General features: G+C 40.1%; 1 protein-coding gene across 1 annotated transcript; it reads left to right on the forward strand.

Moving 5' to 3' along the window:
* The first annotated feature begins 8556 nt into the window (after positions 1 to 8556).
* LOC122733305 (ribosomal biogenesis factor-like) lies at positions 8557 to 8872 on the forward strand. The gene is made up of 2 exons (XM_043973590.1): positions 8557 to 8667; positions 8801 to 8872. The coding sequence occupies exons 1-2, from the start codon at positions 8557 to 8559 to the stop codon at positions 8870 to 8872; spliced, it is 183 nt and encodes a 60-aa protein (XP_043829525.1).
* The last annotated feature ends 2485 nt before the right edge of the window (positions 8873 to 11357 follow it).

Here is an 11357-nt window from a genome sequence, read left to right on the forward strand (position 1 = left end):
TTTAGGGTCATGATATTCAGAAAACTACCATCCTGGTTTGGATTCAGTACGATGTAGCAGAAAGAATATGTTCCGTGGGTGTATATGTACATATCTACACACAGATGTGTGTGTATGTGTGTACTTTGTACTTAATTATAGATGTTTCCTGCCAAGAGAAATGTTTATTGAGGTCAGGGACAGTTTTCTTTTTGCCTTTGTATTTCCAGAGCATGACACATAGCCTACTATGTTAAATGAATGGAGTACTGGATTTAGTCTGCAGACTTGGGTTTGGGTCCTGATGCTGCTACTTTGGGGCTGTGTCACCCTGGGCAAGTCACGTCCCTTCTCATGGCCTCTCAGATAGATTAGACTGGATGAATTCTGAGGGCCTTTCCTTCCCTTCTAGAACTTCCTAGTCTACAATTCTTTATCAGCTGCCTCTCTGCAATTTGCCCAATGTACTTCCTAGTTCTGCCCTCTGGGACCAAGCAAAACAAATCCAATCCCTCAGCATCTCCTGTCAACTGAAGCCAAACAGTCCTTATTGCCTCTGCATGTAATGCCCTCCTCATTCACCCCAACCTCCAAGAATCCCTAGCCTACTACTTAAAGGGTCAGTTCAAGGATCACCTCCTATATGAGGCCTTTCCTGATTTCTTCCAGTGGCAGTTGCTCATCTTTCCCCACCCCTCACTGATTTCTTATGCTGTTTCATCTGTAAAATGTAAGCAGTTTGAGAGCCAGGGAACCTTAACTTTTCTTTGTGTCCTTAACACCTAGCATAGTACGTGCACGTAGTAGGTGTTTAACAAATACTTATTGATTGATCATGTCCCCTTCTTAACTCTTCACTTCTACAGGCTAAACATCTCCAGCTTGAGCAGACTTGGCTCTTTCTGACACTATTCTCATAGGACACTATTTTTATAGGACTATGCCTCACTTGATTTCATCTTTCCTTAGTTGTCCTTACTTCCATCTTCTGTACAAGTCTTTTAAAAGTCTTGCCTCTGAAAACTATCTCTATATGTAACTAGAAAATAATAAAATACTTTTTTTTCTTTTCTTTTTTTTTTTTGCAGGGCAATGAGGGTTAAGTGACTTGCCCAGGGTCACACAGCTAGTAAGTGTCGAGTGTCTGAGGCCAGATTTGAACTCAGGTCTTCCTGAATCTAGAGCCAATGCTTTATCCACTCTGCCATTTAGCTGCCCCCATAAAATACTTTTGTGATAAAAAAGTCTTGCCTCCCTGTGCATCCACATTGATCTCTTTAGATTCTTCCTTTCTTCTTCATGAGAATTGTTTGTCTTGGTGGCTTCAGAATCTCATTTTTGAGAGATTTCCATTCTTCCTAGGCTGACTTCCCCAACAGTTTTTGCCCATGAGATCTTACCTATCCTCTCTCTAAACCCTTTGGTTTAGAAAAACTAGAAGGTAAGTCAGACTCCACCTGGCTTTCACACATTTTTTCACAATTTCTAAGACAGAATGGTCACCTCCTCCTCTACTCACAGAGTTTCCATTATTTCTACTCTAGCAACCAATTCCATATTATTGGTGAGAATTGGGTCCAGAATAGTAATTCCCCACATTGGTTCCTCTATCTTTTGAAGGATTTATCATGAAAGTAACCCAATAAGTTATTAGATGTTCTGTTTTTGGCAGAAAAATCTCTAGCAGATATCTAGAAACTTCATCCCCTATGCGTCACACTTGAGATTTGTTTCCTGACCTCCTTATCTTATCTCCTTTTTCTGTCCAGGTGGTCTACAGTATAATCTGATAACAGTATTGATTTTGGTCCTGCCTTCATTTATCCTCACCCCTGATCTATATCATGGTGCCCCAGTCTCATTCCTAGATTTCCTCATTTAAATATATCTTAATATACAATCCTTCTTGACTCTGTCCTCTTATTCCTAGCTTCTTCTATTTGAATAAGGGATACCCTTTCAGATCCATATCCCAGTCATCAATCAGTACAGTATTGACTCAATAACATCTCTTGAGGTATAGCGAAGATGGAACAATAAGGCAGGAACTCAACTTAACCCTCCCCAATTCACCTTCAAACAACTATAAAATAGTTCCTCAAAACAAATTCTGGAGTGATAGAACCAACAGAAAGAGAGGGTGAAAAAAATTTCCAGCCCAAGACAATTTAGAAGGGCAGAAGCAAAGGTCTGTATAACTCAAGTAAAAGGGAAGCATAGTTCAGTGCAGGTGGTGTCTGAGCAAGCTAGCAGCAGGCTGTGCCCCAGCAAGCCAGCAGGAGACCCTGAGCCCCGTTTCAGGTCAGCGGTAGAGACTTTGAGGCCTTGATGCAGCAGCAGGCAAGTGGCCAGGCCCCAGTGTAGTAGGTGAGTGACCAGGGCTCACAGGGCCTAGAGAACCCCAGAACAAGAAGCTTGGGACAGTTCTCCCTCCATTCTAGCAGTAGAGCTCAATTTTAATAGCCATGAAATAGGGTGGAAAAAAGAGCAAAAAGCCAAAAACCAAAAACCAAAAGAAGAACCTAACCATAGAAAGTTATCATTGTGTCAGGGAAGATCAAAACACAAACCCAGAAGAGGACAATAATGTCCAAATGTCTGTCTACATGTGAAGCCTCAAAGAAAAATGTGAATTGGTCTCAGGTCCAAAATGAACTGGAAGAACTAAAAAAGGATTAAAAAACAAATAAAAGAGGTGGAAAAAAATTGGGAAAAGAAATGAGACTGATGCAGGAGAATCATGAAAAAAGTCAATAGCCTGGTAAAGAAGCACAAAAATTGGAAAAAATGTACAGTGGAAATGTACAAATGGAAAAAAATTCGCTGAAGAAAACAACTCCTTAAAGAGTAGAATTGGCCAAATGGAAAAGGAGGTACAAAAGCTAACTGAAGAAAATAATTCCTTAAAAATTAGAATTGGATAAGTAGAAGCTAATGATTCCATGAGACATCAAGGATTAAACAAAATCAAAGGAATGAAAAAATGTGAAATATCTCATTGGAATAGATCCAGGAGAAATAATTTAAGAATTATACTATCTGAAAGCCTGAAAAAAAGAGCCTGGATATCATACTTTGAGAAATTGTCAAGGAAAACTGCCCTGATAATCCTAGAACCAGAGGGTAAAATAGACATTGAAAGAATCCACCAATTATCTCCTGAAAGAGATTTCAAGATGAAAACTTCCAGGAATATATCCAATTTCCAGAACTCTCAGGTCAAGGAGAAAATACTGCAAACAGCCAGAAGGAAACAATTCAAATATTGTGGAGCCACAGTCAGAATTACACAGGATTTAGTGGTTTCTACATTAAAGGATTGGAGGTCTTGGAATATGATACTTAGAAAGGAAAAGGAGTTAGGATTACAACAAAAAATTCACCTACCCAGTGGAACTGAGGATAATCCTTCAGGAGAAAAAATGGATATTCAATGAAATAGAGGACTTTCAAGCATTCCTGATAAAAAATAAGAGCTGAAGAGAAAATCTGACTTTCAAATATAAGAGTCAAGCACAAAAAGGTAAATAGTAAAGAGAAATCATAAGGGATTCAATAAGGTTAAACTTTTTGGGGCAGCTAGGTGGCACAGTGGACAGAGCACCGGCTCTGGATTCAGGAGGACCTGAGTTCAAATTCGGCCTCAGATACTTGATACTTACTAGCTGTGTGACCCTGGGCAAGTCACTTACCCCAATTGCCTCATAAAAAAAGGTTAAACTTTTTACATTCCTATATGGGAAGATGATACTTGTAACTCTTAAGAACTGTATCACTAATAGGGTATTTGGGAGTATATATAGACAGAGGATGTGAGTATAAGTTGATTTTGATGAGATGATATCCCCCCAGAAAACCCCCAAACCAAAAATAAGGGTGAGAAAGAGGAGTACACTGGGAGAAGAGGGAAGGGAGAGGTAGAATGGGGGTAAATTATCTCATATAGAGGTGCAAAAGACCTATTACTGTGGAGGGAAAGATGGGCATGTGGTGGGCACCACTTGGAGCTTATTCTCATCAGAATTGGCTCAAAGAGGGGAATAACATACACATAGTTGGGCATAGAAATGTAGATTACCCTATAGAGAAGTAGGAGGGGAGGGGGATAAGAAAAGAAGGGGGACTACTAGAAGGGAAGGAAGATTGGAGGAAGTGGTGGTCAAAAGTAAAACACTAATGAAGATGGCCAGGATGAAAGAAGAGAGAGAGAGAGAGAGAGAGAGAGAGAGAGAGAGAGAGAGAGAGAGAGAGAGAGAGAGAGAGAGAATGAGAATCTTATAATACATTGTTTACAAGAAACACTTGAAGCAGAGAGACACACAGAGTAAGGGGCTGGAGCAGAATCTATTATGCTTCAGCTGAAGTAAAAAGAGCAGGGGTAGCAATCATAATCTCAGGCAAAGCAAAAGCAAAAATAGATCTAATTAAAAGACACAAAGAGGGAAACTACATCTTGCTAAAAAGTACATAGACAATGAAGTAATAGCAATACTAAACATATATCCACCAAATGGTATAGTATCCAAATTCTTAAAGGAATATTTAAATGAATTACAGGAGGAAATAAATGGTTAAACTATACTAGTGGGGGACCTCAACTTTACCCTCTTGGAACTAGATAAATCTAACCACAAAATAAACAAGAAAGAAGTTAAGAAGGTAAATAGGATGTTAGAAAAGTTAGCTCTGATAGACTTCTGGAGAAAACTATGGGGATAAAAAGGAATATGCCTTTTTCTCAGCAGTACATGGAACCTACACAAAAATTGACCATGTATTAGGACATAAAACTTCACAATCAAATGCAGAAAGGCAGAAATATTAAATGCATCCTTTTCATATCACAATGTGATAAAATAACATTCAATAAAGGGCAGTGGAAGGATAGATTAAAAATTAATTGGAGGGGCGGCTAGGTGGCGCAGTGGATAAAGCACCGGCCCTGGATTCAGGAGTACCTGAGTTCAAATCTGGCCTCAGACACTTAACACTTACTAGCTGTGTGACCCTGGGCAAGTCACTTAACCCCAATTGCCTCACTTAAAAAAAAACAAAAAAAAAAAACCCCTCCAAAAAAAAAAATAATTGGAGGGGCAGCTAGGTGGCGCAGTGGAGCACCAGCCCTGGAGTCAGGAGTACCTGAGTTCAAATCCGGCCTCAGACACTTAACACTTACTAGCTGTATGACCCTGGGCAAGTCACTTAACCCCAATTGCCTCACTAAAAAAAAAAAAATTGGAAACTAAATAATCCAATTCTAAAGAATGAGTGAGCCAAAGAACAAATCATAGAAACAATCAATAATTTCATTAAAGAGAATGACAATGAGACAACATACCAAAACTTATGGGAGCAAGCTAAAACAGTACTTGGGGGGCAGCTAGGTGGCACAGTGGATAAGGCACCAGCCTTGGATTCTGGAGGACCTGAGTTCAAACTCAGTCTCGGACACTTACTAGCTGTGTGACCCTGGGCAAGTCACTTAACCCCCATTGCCCTGCCCAAACCAAAAAAACAAAAAAACAGTACTTGGGGGAAATTTTCTCTCTCTTAATACTTCTATTAAAAATAGAGAAAGAGCAGATAGATGAATTGGGCATGCAACTAAAAAATTTTTAAAAAGAACAAATTTAAAATCTCCGATTAAAAACCAAATTAGAGGGGGCAGCTAGGTGGCACAGTGGGTAAAGCGCCGGCCCTAAATTCAGGAGGACCTGAGTTCAAATCTGGCCTCAGACACTTGACACTTACTAGCTCTGTGACCCTGGGCAAGTTACTTAACCCTCATTGCCCCCCCCCAAAATAAAACAAAACAGAAAAACCAAATTAGAAATCCTGAAAATCAAAGGGGAGTTTAGTAAAATCAAAGGAAAATCATTGAACAAATATATAAAACTAGGAGCTGGTTTTATGAAAAAAAAACACAATAAAATAAGTGAACCATCGGTTAATTTGATTTTGAAAAAGAAAGAAGAAAACCAAATTACAGTATTAAAAATGAAAAAGGTGAATTCATCATCAATGAAGAGGAAATTAAATTAAAACACCTCTTTTTAAAAAATTACATTTAATTTTTTCTAATTACATGTAAAAGCAATTTTAAAGATTCTTTTAAAAAAAATTTGAGTTCCAAATTCTCTCCCTTTCTCTCTCCCCTCCCCCACACTAGAGAAGGCAAGCAATTTGATACAGATTATACATATGCAGTCCCATATTAGCCATGTTATGAAATAAAACCAACCAAACAAAACAAACAAAAACCCCCCAGAAAAATAAAGTTAAAAAAGTATGCTTCAATCTGCATTCAGACTCCATCAATTCTTTTTCTAGAGGTGGATAGAATTTTTCATCATGAGTCTTTCTGAACTGTCTTGGATCATTCTATAGCTGAGAGAAGCTAAGTTTTTCACAGTTGGTCATCATACAATATTGCTGTAATTGCATAAAATGTTCTTCTGGTTCTGCTCATTTCACTTTGCTTCAGTTCATATGAGTGTTTTCAGGTTTTTCTGAAAGCATCCTGCTTATAATTTTTTATAGCACAATAGTAGTCCATGACCATCATTTAACCACAACTTGTACAGCCATTCCCCAATTGATGGGCATCTCCTCAATTTCTAATTCTTTGCCACCACAAAAGGAGCTGCTAGACCAGAATAGTGGGCATCCTGTCCAGCTAGGGGTGATACCATAGACAGGATCTAGTAAAAATGTAGTTGCCTTGAATCTTGCAAATGTAAGCAAAACTTTAAACTGGAAGGGGGTAGGAGACAAGAGAAAACTGCCAAGTTAAATACCACAAATATCCACAATGTAGAAAAAGGAGTATTTGAGACACCCAAAAGTTCACAGAAGACAAAATCCAAGAAAGGAACAAGGCTCATAGACTCATATGTCAAAATATAAATGCCCAAAGTCTGGGTAACAGGCAAAAGTAAACAGGAGACCCTAATGCAAGGAGGCAGATTTAACATAGGAGTTTTCTTGAATGACAGAAAAGGGAAAATGACAAATGTTGGAAGGGATGTGGAAAAATTGGGACACTGCCCCCGGTTTCAAAGTGGCAGCAGTTCCATGCTCTTGACTATTGGGGTGAAGTAAGCATGGGTTTTCAGTAGCTTCACAAGGCAGCACAGTATGGACAAGACAGCACTTAGAGACAGAAGACCTGGCTTCGAATCCCAGTTCTGCCACTTAGGAGAGCTCGGGCAAATCATTTCTTTTGAGCTTTGGTTTACTTATCCATCAAATGAAGGGATTAGATCTTAGATCTCTTTCATTCTAGGTAGTAAGTTAAATGTCCTTTCTCCCCATCCTCTCAAATGCAAACCATGTTTGTCTATGTGGTCTCTTCCTAAAGCACAGGTCTGATCATCTCATCCCCCTACTTGGCAAGATCTAGTGGCCCACTATTACTTCCAGGAGCAAATATGAAATCCACTATTTAACAGTTTTTAAAGCCCTTTTAAATGTTATCCTGACCTCTTCCTACCTTTCCCATTTTCTTGCACTTTATTACCCTTGACATATTATACAATCCAGTGGCAATGGCCTCACTGCTGTTCTTGCATAAGGCACACCAACTCCTGACTGTCCCCTTTTCCTGACTCTTCTCCATGCCTAGAATTCTCTCCTTCCTCATTTCTGCCTCCTTCCTTCTTTCAAGCCTCAGGTAAACCCCACATTCTATAAGAAGCCCTTCCCAGTTTCACCAAATGCTAGTGCTAATGTATGTTGGTGGTACCCTTAAAAGTAATAGGAAAGCTTGGAAGAGTTGAGGGTTTAGGGTGAAAGATAAGTTCAGTTGGGGACATGTTGAGTTGAGGCATTTATAGGACATCAAGTTCTCGATATTTAATAAGCATCTGGAGATGTGAGACTGGAGGTCATGAGAGAGGTTTGCTATTATTGTTCAGTTGTTTCAGACTCTTTGTGACTCATATTGTGGTTTTCTTGGCAAAGATACTGGAGTAGCTTGCCATGTGCTTCTCCAGCTTACTTTACAGGTGAGGAAACTGAGCCAAACAGGCTGAAGTGACTTGCCCAGGGTCACATAGCCAGTAAGTGTCTGAGGCCAGATTTGAACTCATGAAAATGAGTCTTCCTAACTCCAGGCCCAGCACTTTATCCGCTGTGTTACCTAGCTGCCCAGAAAAGAAGTTAGAACTGGATAAATAGATCTAAGAATCATCTGCTTAGAGATAACTGAATCCACAGAATCTCAGGAGATCACTAAGTAAGATTGTACAGAAGGAAAAAAGACGAGGGTCCAGGACACAACCTTGGGGGCACCAATGATGAAGATCCAGCAAGGGAGACAGAGATGGATCAGCTAGGCAGGAAGAGAACCAGAGGCAGGCTGTCACAAAAGCATAGAGAGGTGTTTGGCCTGGAAGCTTACGTCACCCCGGGCTGGAGGAGCTGTATGTGTACTGCTGCGTTCCTTGGTCTGGACTCCCAGGGATACAACTTGTGGGAACTGCCACTTTGTTGAACTGATTGAGATAACCAATGGAGTCCAGTGTACACGGAAAGTGGAGAATTAAGATTATCTTGTTTCTGGATGAGCACCAGGCAATGGGGAAGAACAAAGGGAAAGGGCATAAGATCAGGAATGTATTTCATATTACCAGCAAGAATTTGAAGGCTAAAAATAAAGCAAAACTAGTCACCACAAATCTTAAGAAGATAAACATTGTGAATCTAGAAAAATTAGAATTGTAAATAAGGCATTCATAGATATCCAAAGAATAGTGACCATGCCAAAGGATAGTTTGCACACTCCTTAAAAAGGCTGTCACTTGAACCATTGCTGAAGCACCTGATTTCTCAGTGTTCTGAAGGTGAAACAATTAGTGTGGATGATGCTACAAGATTAATGTTTCAACTGTAATATATATTGGAAGGATTTTGATTCTAAAAAAATGCACCAACAAAACTGGTCCTTGTACAATTTAATTTTTTTAAAAAAACTTGTCAATGCACAGGTATTGGCACATTTTAATGCAAACTATATATAAAGGGAGCTTTCCTAAAATCTAGGAAAGTGGAATGTCAAGAAGTAAACAAAACGTGAAGAACTTAAAGTGCCAAAAAAGAAGGCACTGCACAAAATTTGTCCACTGAAAAAATTCATGTGTCAGTTCATATAGCAGTGAGAAACTGATTGGACTAGGACATACAGAAGACTATGGACAGCTGGTGGCAGTAATGGTATAAACTGATGTTTTAAGTGATAAGAGACCTAGGTCATTAATTTTGTAATGACCTAAAAGGGCTGCTTAGTATTAACTTGTGTTCCACACAGGAGAAAAATAAGAGGTCTTGGGGGTGATGATGATGATATGATAACAATCCCCCTTACCACCACCACCAATTTTGTGACTATAATTTTGTTCTGGAAAAAACAACCAAAGCAAAAAAAAAAACCTTGGAAAGTCACTTCTTGCCCTTTTGTTCTTTTGGGTACAGTTTTGTGAAGTAAAAAATTAAACGAAAGGAAAAATACTCTCAGAGTCAGTGAATTAAAAAGAACCCTAGAGAGAAGAGAGTAAAAAAAGAGGACGATCCCATGTCAAAGGTTGCAGAGAGAGTGAGAAGGATGAAGGATGAGGAAAGGTTCCTAAATCTGCCACTTAAGAGATCACTGGGTGACTTTGGAGAGATTAATTTCAGTTGAATGAAGTCAGAAACCAGACTGTAGAGAATTAAAGAGAGACAGGAAAGGGAGTGGAAGCACCCATTGGAGATGGCCCTCTCAAGGAGCTTAGCCACAAAAGGGAGGAGAGATGTGGCATGATCGCTAGCAGGGATGGATGGACCAGGGGAGAGATTTTTGAAGATGGGAGAAATATGGACATATCTGTACATAGTAGTGAAGCAGCCAGTAGACATGGAGGACTTAAAGATAAATGAGAGAGTGGGGATGATAGATCCATTGTAGAAGACAGAATGGAATGGATCGCTTATATGTGGAGAAGGGTTTGCCTTGCCAAGGAGAAGGGCTGTCTCTTCATGTGAGATAGGGGTGAAGGAGAAGATGATGGCAGAAGGCATCCAAAAGATGTGAGATGAGGAGGAGGAAGAGAGAAGAAGGAGCTCTCAGCAAATGGCCTCAATTTTTTTTTTTCTCAATTTTTGTTCAGTGAAATATGAGGCAAAGTTCTCATCTGAGAGGATGGAGGGAGGGGAAGACATTAGAGGTTTTCTTTGTAACCCCAGGATAAAAACAGTGCTTGGCACATAGTAGTTGCTTAATAAATATGTGTTGAAGATACTTATATTTTCTATTTCCAGAAGAATGAAAGCTCTTCAGGTCAGCCCTGTTTTTTTGTTTTGGTCTTTTTATCTTCAATACTAGTACAGTGCCTTGCACATAGTAGGTTCTCAATAAATACTCATTGAGGGGCAGGTAGGTGACACAGTGGATAAAGCACCGGCCCTGGATTCAGGAGGACCTGAGTTCAAATCCAGCCTCAGACACTTGACACTTACTAGCTGTGTGACCCTGGGCAAGTCACTTAACCCCCATTGCCCCCACCCAAAAAAAAAAAACGCTCATTGAGTGTCAACTGGCCCCAACTTATGTTTGGAGTCTCTAGGCCCATCTGGTGTAGCTTGTAAGAGAAGCAGCTTCATTCCAGTGCTCGGTCCTAGCCCTTGTGTTCCCTCCTGCCCCTCCTCCTTCTAAGGCCCCACTTGGATGATGATGTGATAGTAATCATGGGGCATTTGAGCCCTGCCTTGACTTCCTCCATTTCTGGGGTTACCCTTGAGCCTGGCTGGTAGTGGCAATGGGTAGGGCAGTCGGATGAGTTGCTTCACAAGGTAACTAAGCCTACTGGTGTAGCTTGGGCATGGCCACAGCTCTAGAACCCAATGGCCTGGCAGCCTGTTTGGGAAACTGGTTCTGAGTCACTTGTTATGGATTTAACTCAGTCTTAGCTTTAAGAGAGGGGCCTTTGGGAGGAATTTAAATCTGTACTTAATTGAAAGAAAACACCATAGAAACTACTACAGAGGTCACATCTAAGAAAACCCAACAGATTGTGACCTTCCTCTCTGGCGGGATAGCTTCCAAGTGAAAGTGTTGCTGGGATTCAGTGACCATCATGCTACCATGTCTTTGTCTTGTTATCTAGATGGACTTCCCCTTGGGGGAAGAACTATGGACTAAATCAGGTTCAAGATTGAGGTGAAGGAGCAGGGAACACCAGGGCTAGGACCCATCACTGGATTGAAGCTGTTTCTCCCCATAACCTTCTGGAAATTGATTTTTTTTTTATAGAACTTCACCTTTTTTGAGTAGGGATTGTTTGATCTCAGCTACCACAACAAAGGTTTCTTCCTATGTTCAGAGGACCTACTAGATTGTAAGC

The sequence above is a fragment of the Dromiciops gliroides genome, chromosome X (genome assembly GCF_019393635.1).
Source record: "Dromiciops gliroides isolate mDroGli1 chromosome X, mDroGli1.pri, whole genome shotgun sequence".
In the NCBI taxonomy this organism is placed as follows: Eukaryota; Metazoa; Chordata; class Mammalia; order Microbiotheria; family Microbiotheriidae; genus Dromiciops; species Dromiciops gliroides.